Source organism: Apaloderma vittatum, unplaced genomic scaffold (assembly GCF_000703405.1).
Source record: "Apaloderma vittatum isolate BGI_N311 unplaced genomic scaffold, ASM70340v1 scaffold22745, whole genome shotgun sequence".
Lineage (NCBI taxonomy): Eukaryota > Metazoa > Chordata > Aves > Trogoniformes > Trogonidae > Apaloderma > Apaloderma vittatum.
The window spans coordinates 8,517-24,339 of NW_009715738.1; the positions used below are offsets into that span (position 1 = coordinate 8,517).

The 15,823-nt window shown below is 55.0% G+C and overlaps 1 protein-coding gene across 1 annotated transcript; it reads left to right on the forward strand.

Moving 5' to 3' along the window:
• The first annotated feature begins 1,722 nt into the window (after nucleotides 1-1,722).
• On the forward strand, nucleotides 1,723-15,259 carry ACE (angiotensin I converting enzyme). Its single transcript, XM_009869285.1, has 24 exons — nucleotides 1,723-1,911; nucleotides 3,294-3,381; nucleotides 3,625-3,768; nucleotides 3,995-4,186; nucleotides 4,345-4,442; nucleotides 4,726-4,898; nucleotides 5,173-5,396; nucleotides 6,844-6,988; nucleotides 7,325-7,423; nucleotides 7,655-7,777; nucleotides 8,294-8,505; nucleotides 9,043-9,179; nucleotides 9,454-9,612; nucleotides 10,021-10,108; nucleotides 10,312-10,455; nucleotides 10,686-10,877; nucleotides 11,185-11,282; nucleotides 11,575-11,747; nucleotides 12,144-12,367; nucleotides 12,601-12,745; nucleotides 12,941-13,039; nucleotides 13,453-13,575; nucleotides 14,124-14,311; nucleotides 14,598-15,259. The coding sequence occupies exons 1-24, from the start codon at nucleotides 1,723-1,725 to the stop codon at nucleotides 14,795-14,797; spliced, it is 3,657 nt and encodes a 1,218-aa protein (XP_009867587.1). The 3' UTR covers nucleotides 14,798-15,259.
• Nucleotides 15,260-15,823: the final 564 nt, after the last annotated feature.

The window sequence follows — 15,823 nt, forward strand, 5'->3', positions numbered from 1 at the left end:
TACCAGTTCCTGCTAGCTGCGGCTCTGGGAGGGAAGCTGGCAATTGGATTTAGGGTTTGGGGGTGACTTGTGGGTGCAGGACTTCTCCAGGCACCAGTGGTGAAGCAGCCCCTGTACCCTGTGCCGCATCCTGCGCTGCTGAATCTTCACTGTGCAACCAGAAGCAGGGAGGGACTGGGGTGGGAGGCTTTGGAAAGAAGATTTGGGGGCACCCAGAGGCCTCTGAGCCCCCCAAAGAGGCACCCCCACAGAGGGTGAAGTTGAAGGGCTGGAGCTGGTGGGCATGACCTCCGCAAAGGGGTCTCGGGCTGTGCCGTCAGCCTCAGCTCGCTCCACCGGAGCTGTCAGGAGAGTTTAGGGTACAATTTGCCTGACCAGACACAGGCGCCTTCAAGTAGAAGATGAAACACAGCTGGATTCTGCTTCCTATAACTCCCCCGGTTCCACAGAAGGGTCTGGGAAGGGATAGAAATATCTCCTCCCTCCTCGTTTATTGGGGTGATGCAAGAGCATCTCACTCCAGTGCTACGGGGCTGGTGCATCCTGGCATGTCGGGTGCTCAGCAAGAGCTGGTACCCAGAGTGATGCTGTGGGTACCGGGGTGTCCAAGGGAGGAGGAGGGTGCTGGGGGGGTGGGCAGCCAGGGCACCCGGCACTTTCAGCATCCTCCCCGCTGTGACCTCAGCCACGTGGGTGCCTGCCCCGGGCAGCCTCCAGCCCTGCCACACCGTCACTCCCTTCCCTCCCTGCTGCCAGCCAAGGGAATGCAAAGATTAAAACAAAACAAACCAGGCTTGTTGGAGCCAAGCTTAAAATGCCACAAATAACAGCTAATGAGCTCCATAAATTACGCCAGGCTGACACACAGACAGAGAACAGGCGCTCTGCACCTTCTCACTCCATCCTGCGCATCCTCGCAGCTGGGACATTGTCAAAATATCAGTGTTTCCCAAAAATACAGCTGATACTGGGACTGCCTGCAATACCCCCTGTTCCAAAATTGCAGCCGCTAGCCGCAGCTCCAGCTGCTTAAATAACCCTCCCCGCTCAAGGTGCAGAGAGCTCCAGGCTGTCCCACGGTCCTGGGAAGGGAGATCAGGACTGGCAGGAGATAGGTGACAGTGAGAGACCCAAAACCAGGGGGCAAATGGGTGCCCCTCTGCAAGGTGAAACCCAGATATGGCACTTAAAGGGCACAGGCTGCAGGTAGCCCAAGGAGAAATACATAGAGCTAACAGGGAGGTGTAGGAAGGAGGAAAGTGAATGTGACATGTTTGAAGTTTTCCTTGGGGCTTCTTCAAAGGTGAGAAACAGCCGGAATAGGAATAAAACGAAGCCAGACTTCACAGCTCCTTCTGAAACCTGGGTCATGCAACTGTCAGAGCCAGCCCGGGAGCACCCAAACAGCTGGCCCGCCTGGCACAGACACTTCTGTCCCAGCATCCCCACCCCATCTGGGCCACAACACCCCAGAAACACCTCCAAAAGGTCCTTAAAGGCCACCTTGGTGGGTACTCGCCAGCAGTGCCGCAGGGGGTGCAGGCATTGCCGTGTCAGATGGAAGCTGATGTCTCTACCTATGAATGTCACATACTGGGGACAGCCTTGCCTGCCACCTCGTGTCCTGCCCCCTCTGGCTCCCATAAACCTTCATGGCTTTGAACCTGTCGCCCAAACCTTCACCTGGGTGGTGGCGTGTCCCAGGGCTCGTCTTGAGTCACCATGTCCCCTCTCGCTGTTCAGGTCGAGGCATCACTGGAGGAGCAAAATTTCACGGAGCTGTGGGGGAAGAAAGCCAAGGAGCTCTACGGCAGCATCTGGAACAACTTCAGTGACCCGCAGCTGAAGAAAATCATTGGCTCCATCCAGACCCTGGGACCCTCCAACCTCCCTCTGGAGAAGAGAGAGCAGGTAGGCGAGGTGTCAGCGAAACCCTGGGCATTGCTGGGGTCCTTCAAAACCACTTAAAGGGATTTTTCCCAAGCCTCCAGACTCTGTTGCTGGCCTGTTGCCCCTCTATTGTATTTTGAAAGGCCTCCCTGGCCATTGCACGGGGAAAACAATGATGGAGATAAGGTGCTATCTTTGGGTGATGTGAGATGCCTGCTGGCCCCATTATGCAGCCCCCAACTCATCTTGGAGCTATCTCAGTGGGAACTGGAGGTTTCCTGCTTACACAGAGTGGCCTTGGGCATCATCTGGAGACCAGCAAGGCTGCGTCCATGGCCAGGGGCCAACTGGCTCGACCTCCCTCTCCCTGGGGCTCCTCAGGGATGCAGCCCGCTGAAAAAGAGGGCTGCTGCAACCTCCCGGCTCCTGAGCCCTGCCTGGGAGCCCACAAATGCTGTGCCTTGGTGATGCAGTTCTACCCTAAGCGACATCAGGACATCCTGAGCCTTTCCCCATCACAGTCCTGAGCTTTCAAAGTAGTTTACCTAAATTTGATGTGATTTTGATTTCTGTGCATGAAAATACTGCACAGGCTGAGGCTGGAGGCCACTTGCCTCTGCTTGAGCACAGGGGTGCTGGCACTGCCATCCCCTCCAGCCTGGCCCGTGGCTCTCTGACAACCCTCCCCACTGAAATCCCGGCAAATCTCAGTGATACAATCCTTTCCGGAGAAGCGTCGGCCCGGTTCCTTCCAGGAAACCCATCCCTGCCCTTTTCCAAATAACAGATAGCATCAAGTCCCCTCCCTGCACATCAACCCTGTCTCACCGTGCCCGGGCAGCTCCATCCCTCAGCCACCACCATTCCCTCTCTCCTTTCCCGAGGCACAGCCAGAGCAGAGGGATGGGAGAGCAGAGAGGGACGGAGCAGAGGAATTTCCTTCCCTGGGAATGGACTCCCCAGGCAGGTTCCAGGAAATCTCCTGTTGCTATTGTTTGCTGTTCTTGAAGTTGACAGAAACAAATTCCCCTCCTCCTCCTGCTTGTCTTCGTTTTGGGGTTTTTTTTTAACCCGCTTAGATAAACAGACTGTGCCACAGCCCTGCTGACAAAGAGCTTTATAAATAGCCCCGCTCCGGGACACCGGGATCGAGGAGGGTTTGGCAAGTGGTTGTTGCATGGGTTGTCTGTCCGAAAGAGCCTCCCTGCTCCCACCATGAGAAGGGTGTAAAACTCTGGGTGATAGCACACTTATCTCACCAAAAACACGCTGTGTAAACACACTCATCCTCCTCCACATCCCTCTGAAGACACACACACGCTCCAGAGCTGGAAAGTCTGTAGATTCGCCTCAAAGGGCCCTTCCCATTCCCTTCCAGCCCCAACATCTTTTCCTTCCTGCAGTACAACACCATCCTGAGCAACATGGACAAAATATACTCCACGGCCAAAGTGTGCCTGCCCAACGGTACCTGCTGGGACCTGGAGCCAGGTATGGTCCCTGTCCCTCTGCCCCTGTGGAGTGCTGAGCACCCCGTTGCCATGCATTTGTCCCAGTGTCCCCAGCCCAACAGGTTGAGGTTGGCAGGTCCCACCCATGTTCATCAGGGTTGTCCTGGTGCAAGGACTGGGCGTTTGGGTTTGGCATGATGGTGGTGGCACCTCTGCAGAGCTGCTGTGGGATGTGACCTCCTCCTGCCCTTCTCTCATGTCCTACTTGTCCCCTCTGTCCCAGACATCTCCGACATCATGGCCAACTCCCGCAGCTACAAGAAGCTGCTCTACGCCTGGGAGGGGTGGCACAATGCCGCCGGGAACCCGCTGCGCGCCACGTACGAGGAGTTCGTGAAGCTGAGCAACGAGGCCTATCAGATGGATGGTACGAGCAGGATGGGGGGGTGCAGGGGGTGGTCAGGGATCAGAGGTGGGAACTGGGGCAATGGGGTGCCCTGCTGCTCTCCCTATCCTGCATGCATCTTCCATTTCCCTGCTGCTAACACCTTGGGGAAGGGGCAAAAATCCTACTGCTGTCGCCTGGTTGGGGCTGGGGGCGGGGGGCAGCCCCCAGAGACTGGTGCTGGGGGTCATCACTGCTTCCCTGGCAGGATTTGAAGACACGGGCAGCTACTGGCGCTCCTGGTACGACTCACCCTCCTTTGAGGATGACCTGGAACATCTTTATAACCAGCTGGAGCCACTCTACCTCAACCTGCACGCCTTCGTCCGGAGGAAGCTGTATGACCGCTACGGCTCCAAATACATCAACCTGAGGGGTCCCATCCCTGCTCACCTCCTGGGTAAGAGGAGACACCCTCCCAGCCTGTCCCCAGGAGTGCTGGTGGTGCCAGAGGGGCACACATAGGGCTGTGGCAGGACAGGAAGATCTCAGTTATCGCTGTGTTTCTCTTCCTCTTGATCTACCATCAGCTCTGCTTCAGGTGTTTTCTCTCCTCAGGCAACATGTGGGCTCAGCAGTGGAACAACATCTATGACCTGATGGTCCCTTACCCAGAGAAGCCCAACATCGATGTCACGAACACCATGGTGCAGCAGGTGATGGGCTGAGGGCATCACTGGTGGCACCAGGGGGACAAAAACGGGGGGTGTTGGCCAAGGTTTGTGCGTAACTTTGACCCCATGTGAGCAGTTTTTCATACCTGCTCAGTGTTTCTTAGGAATGTTCACCCCATTTCTGAGGGCAGGATTCCCCATCAGGGTGAGAGGGACAGAACCCTGGTCCCTTGGAGGATAGTGGTGCTGGAAGAGCATCAAAGGCCATGTCCAGGGCATGGGCAGCTGCTTCCTCAGATGTAACCTACTGCCTGCTGCCCACCAGGGATGGAATGCCACCTACATGTTCCGGGTTTCAGAGGAGTTCTTCACCTCCCTGGGGCTGCTGGAGATGCCCCCTGAGTTTTGGAATAAGTCCATGCTTGAGAAGCCAACGGATGGACGGGAAGTGGTGTGTCATGCTTCAGCCTGGGATTTCTACAACCGCAAGGACTTCAGGTGCGTGGGGGCTACAGGGTAAGACCCTCCGCCGCCGCCTTTTGGTGGTCATGATTTTGAGTACTTCCCAGCTCAGCCATGCAGTCCAGTTTGTCACCTCTGGGGTAAGGACTTTGAGCACTACGCTGTCCTGCCTTCTCCTCCATTGCATCTTTTCTTTTCCTGGTGGCATGCTGTCACCTTCTCAGGGTCCCTGGGGTGTCCTTCCTGTTGGGACAGTGCACAGGTATCCAGAGTCCCTCACTCAGCTCAGTGCTCTGTTTTCACCCGGCAGGATCAAGCAGTGTACGGCAGTGACCATGGAGCAGCTGTTCACGGTGCACCACGAGATGGGCCACGTCCAGTATTACCTGCAGTACAAGGACCAACCCGTCTCCTTCCGCAGTGGGGCCAATCCTGGCTTCCATGAGGCCATCGGTGATGTCCTGTCCCTCTCTGTCTCCACCCCCAGCCACCTCAAGAAAATCGGTCTCCTCAGCGATGCCACCGAGGATGCAGGTATGGCAGCTGCCCCAGGGGGTTGGGTAGCCTGGAGGGCTTATTCCCTGCGTGTGGCACCAGGAAGGGTTTGGGACATGCCAGGGTGGGCTGCAGTCTGACAACACAGCCCAGAGCATGGCTGATGCCTTTCACGCACGCTTGGTTCCATGCACAACTCTGTGTCGCTGCGGGTCCATGCAGGAGCTATCTTGTCTCCACTGGCCCATGTAGTACATGTCTTGTCTCCATGGGTCCATGTATAGCCCCTTCTTGGCTCCATAGGTCTATGCAGGTCCCTTCATGGCTCCATCCTCTTCACCTCTGAGGGAGGGATGCTCTCCAGAGCTTGTCTACACCCTTCCCTTCTCTGTCAGAGCCCCAAACCTGACAACAGCATCTTTGTGCTTGAACAGTTTTGACCTTTCCAGTGTTCCTTTCTCCCTTGCCAATAAACATCCACCCAGGAGCTCCCGGTGTACTCTGCGGAGGTGGCACTGAGCACTTACGTGCACAGTCAGGAGGACAGTCAGCAGGTGACACTTCTGTCTGCCAGTCAGCACAGCGGAGAAGGACTTGTCACCGCAGGGCACTGCCCAGCTTGGCAAGAGTCTCTCCCCACCCCGCCCAACAAAGCAGACGGCGGCAGAGGAAACCAAGCATTCACAGACTCCTGCCGCAGGCTGCGGCTTTGCGGAGGAGGGACAGACCCGGAATCCTCCTGCCTTGTCATTAAATACGTTTCATGACAGAGAAGCCACATCGCAGCAGCCAAGACCGTTGGGCCAATGCTGCATAAACGCAACGGAGTAGATGGTCCCTGCCTCAAGGCTATGCTGCCCAACTATCCAGCCCTTGGCAGCCATGCCACCACAGCGATGGCAGCCAACAGCTCCTCAGGGCAGTGCTGCCAACCCTTTGCTGACCCAGCATCTTCAGCTGGGTCTCCATCAGGTCCTTCTCCAATATTCCTTCCCCAGGTATTCTCAAGGCAATGGGGAAAGCAGATGTCACTATCCCCTGTGCTCCCCATGATGGTGGGACTGTCTCAGAGTTGATTCCAGTTCTGGGTCTAAACTATGAGAGCCCTTGCTGTGGTGTGACAGCCCTGCAGATCAAATCCCCTTCACCCTGAGGCCCAAGGGTGAACATGTGAAGAGGGAGTTTCTCAAAGACCTCACCAAAGACCTTCTCACTCTGAAAGCCAGGCTGAAGGCAAGGGAACACCAAGCTTGTCATCGCATTGTCCTCACTCAGTAAAAAGGCACACCTTCCCCAAGAAGGAACTCTGTCTAGAGAAACCTCCTGTGTCCCATACAGTCTTCTTTAGGGAGCAAAGTTACATACTGAAATGCAGTCCCCCACTTTTCACCCAGATCTGCACCCTTTTGCCCACGAAAAGTCTAGTGCCCATAGTGCTGTCCTGCTAGACTCCTTCCCAACCTGGCTCAGGCTCTGTTTCACACAGAGACCAACATCAACTATCTGCTGAAGATGGCCTTGGAGAAGATCGCCTTCCTGCCCTTCGGCTACCTCATCGACCAGTGGCGCTGGGGAGTGTTCAGTGGCCGCACACCCCCAAGCCGCTACAACTACGACTGGTGGTATCTGAGGTAGAGAACATTGACTGAGGTTGGTTGGGGTGTGGAGGTTGTGGTTGTACAAGGAAGGAAGGCAGGAAAAAAGAAAGGAAGGTAAAAAAAAGGAAAAAGTAGACATGGAGATGGCTGGAGAACAAAGGATGGATGGATTGGTAGGATGGATGGGTAGGTAGGTGGATAGAAGGATGGATGGATGGATGGATGGATGGATGGATGGATGGATATACATAGAAGCACAGTTTAATTGTGTGGTTTTCTTCAGTACTGTGCCCTCTCTTCCTGTTCCCTGCTTTAACTCCTCTGACTCCTTATTTCCATGCTCATGTTCCCATTCTCTGTTGTCTGCAGAACCAAATATCAGGGCATCTGTGCTCCGGTTTCAAGGAATGAAAGCAACTTTGATCCTGGAGCAAAGTACCACATCCCTGGGAACACCCCTTACATCAGGTAGGGCAGATGCTGGCAAGGGAACAGAGGTTTGGAGAGCAGGGGGAGCAGGAGCTCAGTGCTATGGGCAGGGACTTGGATGTGTTGCTTCTGCTCAAGACAGAGACCATCCAGCGCTTGGGACCACAAATGGTGGGGAGGCAATGAGTGGCCATGTGTCTTCCCTCATGCCCTGGGACTTGTCTGCTTCCCTTTGTCCCCAGTGCTCACCTTCATGGACTTTCTTGGCAGGTATTTCGTGAGCTTCATCCTCCAGTTCCAGTTTCACAAAGCACTGTGCCAGGCAGCCAACCACAATGGTCCCCTGCACACCTGTGACATCTACACATCCAAAGAGGCTGGAGCCAAACTCAGGTGGGAACAGAGGAGGGTCAGGACAATCACCACGGGCAGATGTGTGTGTGGAAGCTGATGGTGTGCAAAAGAAGGAAATAAGAAAGGAAGGAAGGAAGGAAGGAAGGAAGGAAGGAAAACTGGCTGTGGAGATGGTTGGAGAAATAGCTTTGCAGATGTGTGGATGGGTGAAGGCAAGGAGGGAGGGAAATACACGGAAACATTGGGGTTGGGTGAGTGGTCCTCACCAGAGTCCTATTATTATTCCTGTCATGATGTCCCACCTAAACAAGAGGTCAGTAAAGCACTTTTGGTTCCTATTGACTCTCTGGGTGTTAACAAATGCATGAGTATGTGATCGGAAGTCCTCAGCTGCCATATTCAGGACACTTCGGGGCTTCAGAAGTTCATGTCCCAGGTTCATGTCCCACTCAGGAATAGCATCTTCAACCCTTGCAATGCTGAGATAGCATCATCGCTTTTCTCCTATCCATCCCCTGGCCTCATTCTGGCTCTTGCTGTCCTGCTCCTCTGTAGGGAGGTATTGAAAGCTGGGTCTTCCAAGCCCTGGCAGGACATCCTCTTCGACCTCACTGGCACGAATAAGATGGACGCTGGGGCCCTCCTGGAGTACTTCAGCCCTGTCACCCAGTGGCTTGAGGAGGAGAACAAGAAGACCAATGAAACGCTGGGCTGGCCTGACTTTGACTGGCGTCCCCCTGTCCCTGAAGGATACCCTGAAGGCATTGGTAAGGCTGCAGCTCCATCCTAGGTCTGGAGAGGGGCAGGAAGAGGCCTCCCAAGGGACATCACTACCCCTCAGGCAGGACAGTGCTGAGGGAAGTCTCTGCTGTGGGTGGGGTAGGTCCTCATGCCAGAAAAGAGAAATAACCACCTCCATGTGGGGTCCCACACAGTGTTGTTTCCCAGGAAGCAGGTGCCATTAGCCAACCCCTTGAGTTACCATTGTCTGAAGTTGTGGTCCTGCTGCCATCACTCATGGTGTGACAGGTCATCTGTCTTCAGCTGCATCCTTTCTGCATGTGTGGGAAGGTCTAGGGCATACAGCTTGTCCTGTTATCCTGTGCTCTGCCCAATGGGATATCCCGGCAATGTCCCTCCACCCCCATTTCTTGGCTCAACTTGCTTCCAAGTTGTGGCATCCTTCAATGGACCTGCAGTTCTGGGAAAAGTTCAGTCATAGCTTCTCCATGGACTGGTGATCCTGCAAAGAGAAGGACTCTCCTGACCTTCCCAACTCTTCCCCCCTTTAACTCCTCCTCCAGACAAAATTGCAGATGAAGAACAAGCTAAAGCGTTCCTGTCCGAGTACAACAGCACAGCCGAGGCGGTGTGGAATGCCTACAGCGAGGCATCCTGGGCCTACAACACCAACATCACCGACCACAACAAGGAGATCATGGTATGAGAATGACCCTGGGGCTGTGTGGGGAGAGGCAACAGCCAGGGCAGGCAGATGACTTTTGAAAACCAGGGCAGCTTCTGCCCCTAGCCAAGGGGTGATGTTCTCACCCAGGAGGTGTCTTTTCTACGAAAAGTCTCATCATGCCGTGAGGTACCGCCAAGGGCAGCCATGGGGACGTTGTCAGTCATGGCATGCCAGGTGGTGTTTCTAGTGACAGTCTGTGTCTCAGGGATCTCCTCAAAGTAACTTCTGTCCCCTCCTGCCCTTGCAGCTGGAGAAGAACTTGGCCATGTCCAAGCACACCCTTGAGTACGGCATGAGGGCCAGGCAGTTTGATGTCTCCGACTTCCAGGACGAAAGTGTCACGCGCATCCTCAAGAAGTTGAGTGTCATTGAGAGGGCAGCCCTGCCCGAGAATGAGCTGAAGGAGGTAAGCAAGGGGACAGAGTAGGATGGAGTGTTCCTCACCACTGTCCTGTGTGGAGACGTACATTTCCCCCGACTTTTAGGAAATGCCACTGGGCAGCTGTCCCCTGCCCTTGAACAAGGTCATATTTTGGTAACTTCTACACAAAGCCACGATCCTTGTCCCCAGGATTTTCCACCCAAAGGTGGCCTATCCCAGGCTGCAGTGGGGCACAGTTGCTTTGGTGCCAAAAGTACATTGCTTGCTGGCCTCAGTTCCTCCTATATTGATTCTATTTTGCCTCCATTTTGGGTCACACTTGGCCTTGTAAGGGACCAGAGGAAAACACCTGAGAACATCCCAATGTGCTGTGGCACTCTCAGAGAGCAGGAGCAGAGATAATCAGCTCACATGATCTGATTTTCCTTGCAGTACAACACCCTCCTCTCAGATATGGAGACCACATACAGCGTAGCCAAGGTCTGCAGGGACAACAAAACCTGTCATCCCCTGGATCCTGGTAAGATGCAGCAGAGTGTCCAGTGAGTCACCTGCAACAGGCCCAGAAAGGAGGGATTTTTAATACGGACATGGAAAAAGGTCCATGAAGTGGCCTTCCCTCCTTCTCTGTGATAGCCCCTGAGCAGCACATTTGGTCTAGCACCATTGTATCAGTCCAGCCCACCCAACAGCATCACTTTGGTGTCACTGCTCTCCCTTCAGACCTCACAGACATCATGGCCACCTCAAGAGACTATGATGAGCTCCTCTTTGCCTGGAAGGGCTGGCGGGATGCTTCTGGGAAGATAATCAAGAATAACTACAAGCGATATGTGGAACTGAGCAACAAGGCAGCTGTTCTCAACGGTCAGTGGCTGCTCCCTTAGAGACCCACCATGGTCTTAGCACTCTGCTTACAGAGAATTGGGCTGCTCATCCAATTCAGGACCAAAATACTGAGGGTGTGGACATCCCACCAACTTCCATGAGATCCCCTCTCTCATGGATATAGAGGGACCTGGGGTGCCTGGGCAGTAATACAGACTGTTGTCCAAAAAGAGCAGTGTCTGATGGCTTCTGCTCTTGCCCTACCACAGGCTACGCAGACAATGGAGCCTACTGGAGATCCCTGTATGAGACACCCACTTTCGAGGAAGATCTGGAGAAGTTGTATCTGCAGCTGCAGCCCCTGTATCTCAATCTGCATGCCTACGTACGCCGAGCCCTCTACAAAAAATATGGTGCAGAGCACATAAACCTGAAGGGTCCCATCCCCGCTCATCTCCTAGGTAAGGGCTCTGTTCGAGCAGAGCTGTGTCTCCCACCAGGCATAGTTTGCTTCAAGCTGTGCCAAGAGTTGAGGCTGGTCCCTGTTCAGCTCTGGCTGAAGGGCCAAGGCCCCAGCAGATGGGTTTGCAGAGGCCAGTCTCTGACCTCTCGTGCACGGATGGAGTCCTGCTTGTATCACCCTTGTGCAGCCAGGGCAGGGACCAGGCAGGGGGATCCACCCTGCACAGGAGTCAGGAGTAACTGGTTGTCTTTGCTCTTCTTTCCCTGTGTCCCTCCTGCCACTTGTTTTCCTCCTGTGCTTTCCAGGCAACATGTGGGCCCAGTCATGGTCTAACATTTTCGACCTGGTGATACCTTTCCCAAATGCCACCAAGGTGGATGCCACCCCAGCCATGAAACAACAGGTCAGTGCTTCTCTAGGCTGCTCTGGGGAAAGCTCTTGGGACCCAATAGCTTTTGGCTGTTGCCACCTGTGTTGCCAAATGCTCTGGTGCTGCTGAAACCCTCCATGTCTCACCCATATTCTCCCCCCACCTGGGTAGCCACAGGTTGGATCCAACTCTAGTTGCCTCCAAAAGATCTTTCCTGCCCAGAGGAACAAGGCTGTCCCTGGCCTCTCACCCTTCCCACAGCCCCAGGGACACATGGCATCCCCCATTGCCCCTCACCAAGTCCTCTTGTCTGCTCTCTCCCCAGGGCTGGACACCCAAGAAGATGTTTGAAGAGTCAGACCGTTTCTTTTCCTCTCTGGGCCTCATCCCCATGCCCCAGGAGTTTTGGGACAAGTCCATGATCGAGAAGCCAGCAGATGGGCGCGAGGTGGTGTGTCATGCCTCGGCTTGGGACTTCTACAACCGCAAGGACTTCAGGTGCCTGTGGGGAGCAACTGGTGGCCCCAGCTGATGTGGTGCTGCGGCAGAGTGCAATGTCTTAGTGGGATAAGGGCAAGCACCCTGATGCCACGGCAGCCCCTTGCTGTGGTGGCTCTGCTCTGGCATTGCCATTGGTACCCAAGCTTCAGGCATGACTGGCAGGAGTCCTCGTGGTAGATGAAGAATGGCAAAATGAACAGGAGCAGCAGGAGATGTAGGAGAAAACAGAGACCAACCCAAAAGAGTAGGATCAGTCCAGCCTGGCATCAGATGTGGGCACATGGAAAGGGAAGTCAAAGGGAAAAATATCTCACAGGGGTTTGGTTGTTCCCGGAGATTTTCACCCTAGCACTGCCCTCTCTTCTCCTCCCCACCCCACATGTCCTGGTCCAGGATCAAGCAGTGCACCGTGGTGAACATGGATGATCTAATTACGGTGCACCACGAGATGGGCCACGTCCAGTACTTCCTGCAGTACATGGACCAGCCCATCTCGTTCCGTGATGGGGCCAACCCTGGCTTCCATGAGGCTGTCGGGGACGTCATGGCCTTGTCCGTCTCTACCCCCAAACACCTGCACAGCATCAATCTGCTTGACCAAGTCACGGACAACGAAGGTGAGCTGGCAGGAGAGCACCACACAGCAAAGACAGGCAGGGGCTGCTGGGGACAGCTGGAGATGTAGAGGGTCAGGATGGGCTGGATAAAAGGGACCAGGGACATGCACAGTGGATTTGCATGCATGGAGGGGACAAGACTTGGTGGGGACAGTCTGTTCTTGGGCAGAATAACCCATACGGGGTGAAGTGGGTACAGCACTACTGTGCTCACACTTTCCCATCCTGGGCAGAAAGTGACATTAACTACCTGATGAGCATTGCCCTGGACAAAATTGCCTTCCTGCCCTTCGGGTACCTCATGGACCAGTGGCGCTGGAAGGTGTTTGATGGACGGATCAAGGAGGACGAGTACAACCAGCAGTGGTGGAACCTCAGGTGTGCTTGAATTCAGCCCCATCGTTGTTGCCAAGGGCCTTGGCCATCATCCCACTGGGTGTTTTCTCCCTGTGGTCCAGTTGGCTGCAATGAGACACAATGGGATACATAATCCTTCACACCCTGCCGTGTCCCCTCCCTGCTTACCCTCCCTTCTCCTCCCCATGTTGGGCTAACTCACCCTCTCTGGTCCAGGATGAAGTACCAGGGCTTGTGTCCACCAGCAGCAAGGTCCGAAGATGACTTTGACCCCGGGGCAAAGTTTCACATCCCTGCCAATGTCCCCTACATCAGGTGAGCAAGCAGGGTTGGGGCAGGAGGGACACCACTTGGACCTTCAGGATCTCCAGCTCAGATGTCAGTGATGGCACCTTGTTTCATCACTTGTGGTACACTTGGTGGCATCATCCCAAGAGTGCTGGGCAGATCCAGAGACCCTCACAGAGCCACAGAAAGGGCGGATTTGGGGGAATTTCTCCCAGGAGGTTCAACTCATCGCCCAGACAGCTATAAAACACACATTAAAGGAGAAATGGCATCAGCAGATTGGACTGAGTTGATGCAAGTGGACCTCCAAAGCCAGTGACACTTCTCCAGACTGGGAGGGTGGGTTCAGGGAATGAGGGCAGCCACATCCCCAGAATGCATTGTACACTTGCTAGCAGAGCCCATTCCCATGTCCTCACTCCTCTCCACGCCCCCACCAGGTACTTCGTCAGCTTCGTCATTCAGTTCCAGTTCCACCAGGCGCTCTGTGCGGCAGCCGGGCACACAGGTGCCCTGCACAAGTGTGACATCTACCAGTCCAAGGACGCTGGGAGGATCTTGGGGTAGGTGTGTGGGCAAGGCAGAGCCAAGATATTCATGTCCCCAAATACTGCAGAGCCAGCCCAGCAAGACAGGAGGCAACGCAGCCTCGGGTCCTCCAACCCTGCCCTGCCCCAGCATGGGATGCTCTGGACCCTGGCCTTGTCGGGGAACCTCTAGGTGGGTCACCCTGCATTGGGTGCCGAGGCTGTGATTGCAAAAGCAACCGCTAGATGGTAGCTGGGCCCCTGGCAGGTGGAAGGCTCTCTCCTCCTCCTCAGCCCGGTGTTCCTTAGGGAAATCAACGCCCCTTGCCTCAAGAAAAACACCTGCAAAATTAACCCTTCCACCCAGGAACTGCTCTGTATCAGGCTGGATTCACTGGAGGGGTTTGATCCATGCAATCCCCCCCCCTCCCCCAGCAGACAAAACCTCTGGGCTGGCAGCCCTGCAGTGCTGCAGGCACAGACCTCACCCAAGGTTGCTGAGACCCAAGCCCTGGGGAAAAGGGAAGGGCTGGTGGTCAAGATGGTGATGGGGAACCCACTGGAGCTGATTTCTCTTGCCACAGGGATGCCCTGAAGCTGGGTTTCAGCAAGCCATGGCCCAAAGCCATGGAGCTCATCACAGGGCAGCCCAACATGTCAGCTGATGCCCTGATGAGCTACTTTGAGCCGCTAATGACATGGCTGGTGAAGGAGAACACGAAAAATGGGGAGGTCCTGGGCTGGCCCGAGTACAGCTGGACGCCTTACACAGGTATGCAGGGCTTAGCCAAGCATGAACAGCAGGTCCCTGATGGGGCAGGGCTCAGCCCTCACCAGGGTTGGGATGGGAGCATGTGGAAGAGTTGAAGCTGTCTTGGTGCCCCTTGGCCACTCCAAAAACCACAGGGTGTTGGGGTGCTTCTCCTTGGTTCCTGTGAGAGCTGAGTCTAAAGGACACAGAACACCCAAGAGACCAGCAAGGGAGGAGCTGGTGACCCAAGACACCCCAGCCCAGAGCCACCAGCACCAACCTTATCCCTTATTTCTCCATCTTCCAGCCACTGCAGCTGCAGCCACTGCCACCACGCAAGCTGATTTCCTGGGCATGTCCCTGACCCACGAGCAAGCCACAGCAGGCGGCTGGGTCCTGCTCGCCCTGGCACTCATCTTCCTCATCACCACCATCTTCTTGGGCGTCAAGTTCTCCAAAACCAGGAGAAAGGCCTACAAATCCAGCTCTGAAATGGAACTGAAATAAGGCAGCCATCATCAGGGGAGCACGGACAGGGTGCAAGCATGGGCATTTGGCCAGGCTGGCAGCTATGCTGTGGGCACCTTTGCCGATGAAGCCATGGGTGAAGCCATGGGTTTCCACAGCCCAGGACTCTTCTCTCCAATCAGGTCGGACATTTTTTTTCCACTATGCAAGAGCCAAAGCAGAAAAGAGCTATTTATTTGTCAATGAATGCATCAGGGGGAAATAGAAATTCAGGCACCGGCAGGCACGGAGCCATCATGAGCTGCCCCTGCGCCCAGGGCTGTGAGCCGTTCCTGCCTGGGCACCCACCAGCCATCTCCGACCTGTGGGCAAAACCACAGAGACTTCAGGTGACAGAGGGCAGTTTGGAGAGAGATGGGGTACATCCCCATCCCCAGTTTGCCTGTTGCCAGGCTGTTCGCTTGCATGGATGGAAAATAAACCCATGTCTTGCCACCCTCAGAGCAGCAGCTCAGCTCCTTCTTGCAGGCGGGCTGGGATCTCGGTGGGACAGGTCTCTCAAGCTGGACAGCTGTCACTCCAACCCAGTGCAAATACAAATGCCCAGAGACCAGCCTGGTTTTGAGATAACATACCTGCAGCACCCAGCCTCCTCCATCCCCATCATGAAAGCTCAGCATCCCCTTGCAGCACCTCCGTCCTCCCCCGTACTGTGTCTCCTGTTGCAGCTCATGGGCTCACCATGGAGCTCAGGCCTGAGGATGGGGTTGAACTGGAGCCAGAAATCACCCAAAGTCCAGACCTGAACTATTCAAAGGGGTGGGGTGGGGTCACTAAGCCCGAGTTGGGACAGAGCAGGAGCTCACGACTGCCGCGGCTCCAGCACGGGACCGACACACATTTATGTAAGAACTGGGGGTCTCCAAGGTCAGCGATCGCCTCCTGCCCTCCAGCTCCTGATTATCTTGGGATCAGTCATGCCTGAGGCTTCTCCCCCCACCCCCCTCACCATCTTTCTTCTGTAAATAAAACTTCGTATTTGTTCTGCAGTGATTAGGTGCAAAA

What these genes read in the sequence shown, in the direction of transcription:
- ACE (XM_009869285.1), top strand. Translation starts at nt 1,723, where the DNA reads ATGTCCCCTCTCGCTGTTCAGGTCGAGGCATCACTGGAGGAGCAAAAT. An exon ending in CAGCAGTGGTGGAACCTCAG is followed by an intron (nt 12,746 to 12,940) that starts GTGTGCTTGAAT and finishes TCTCTGGTCCAG; the next exon opens with GATGAAGTACCAGGGCTTGT. An exon ending in GACGCTGGGAGGATCTTGGG is followed by an intron (nt 13,576 to 14,123) that starts GTAGGTGTGTGG and finishes CTCTTGCCACAG; the next exon opens with GGATGCCCTGAAGCTGGGTT.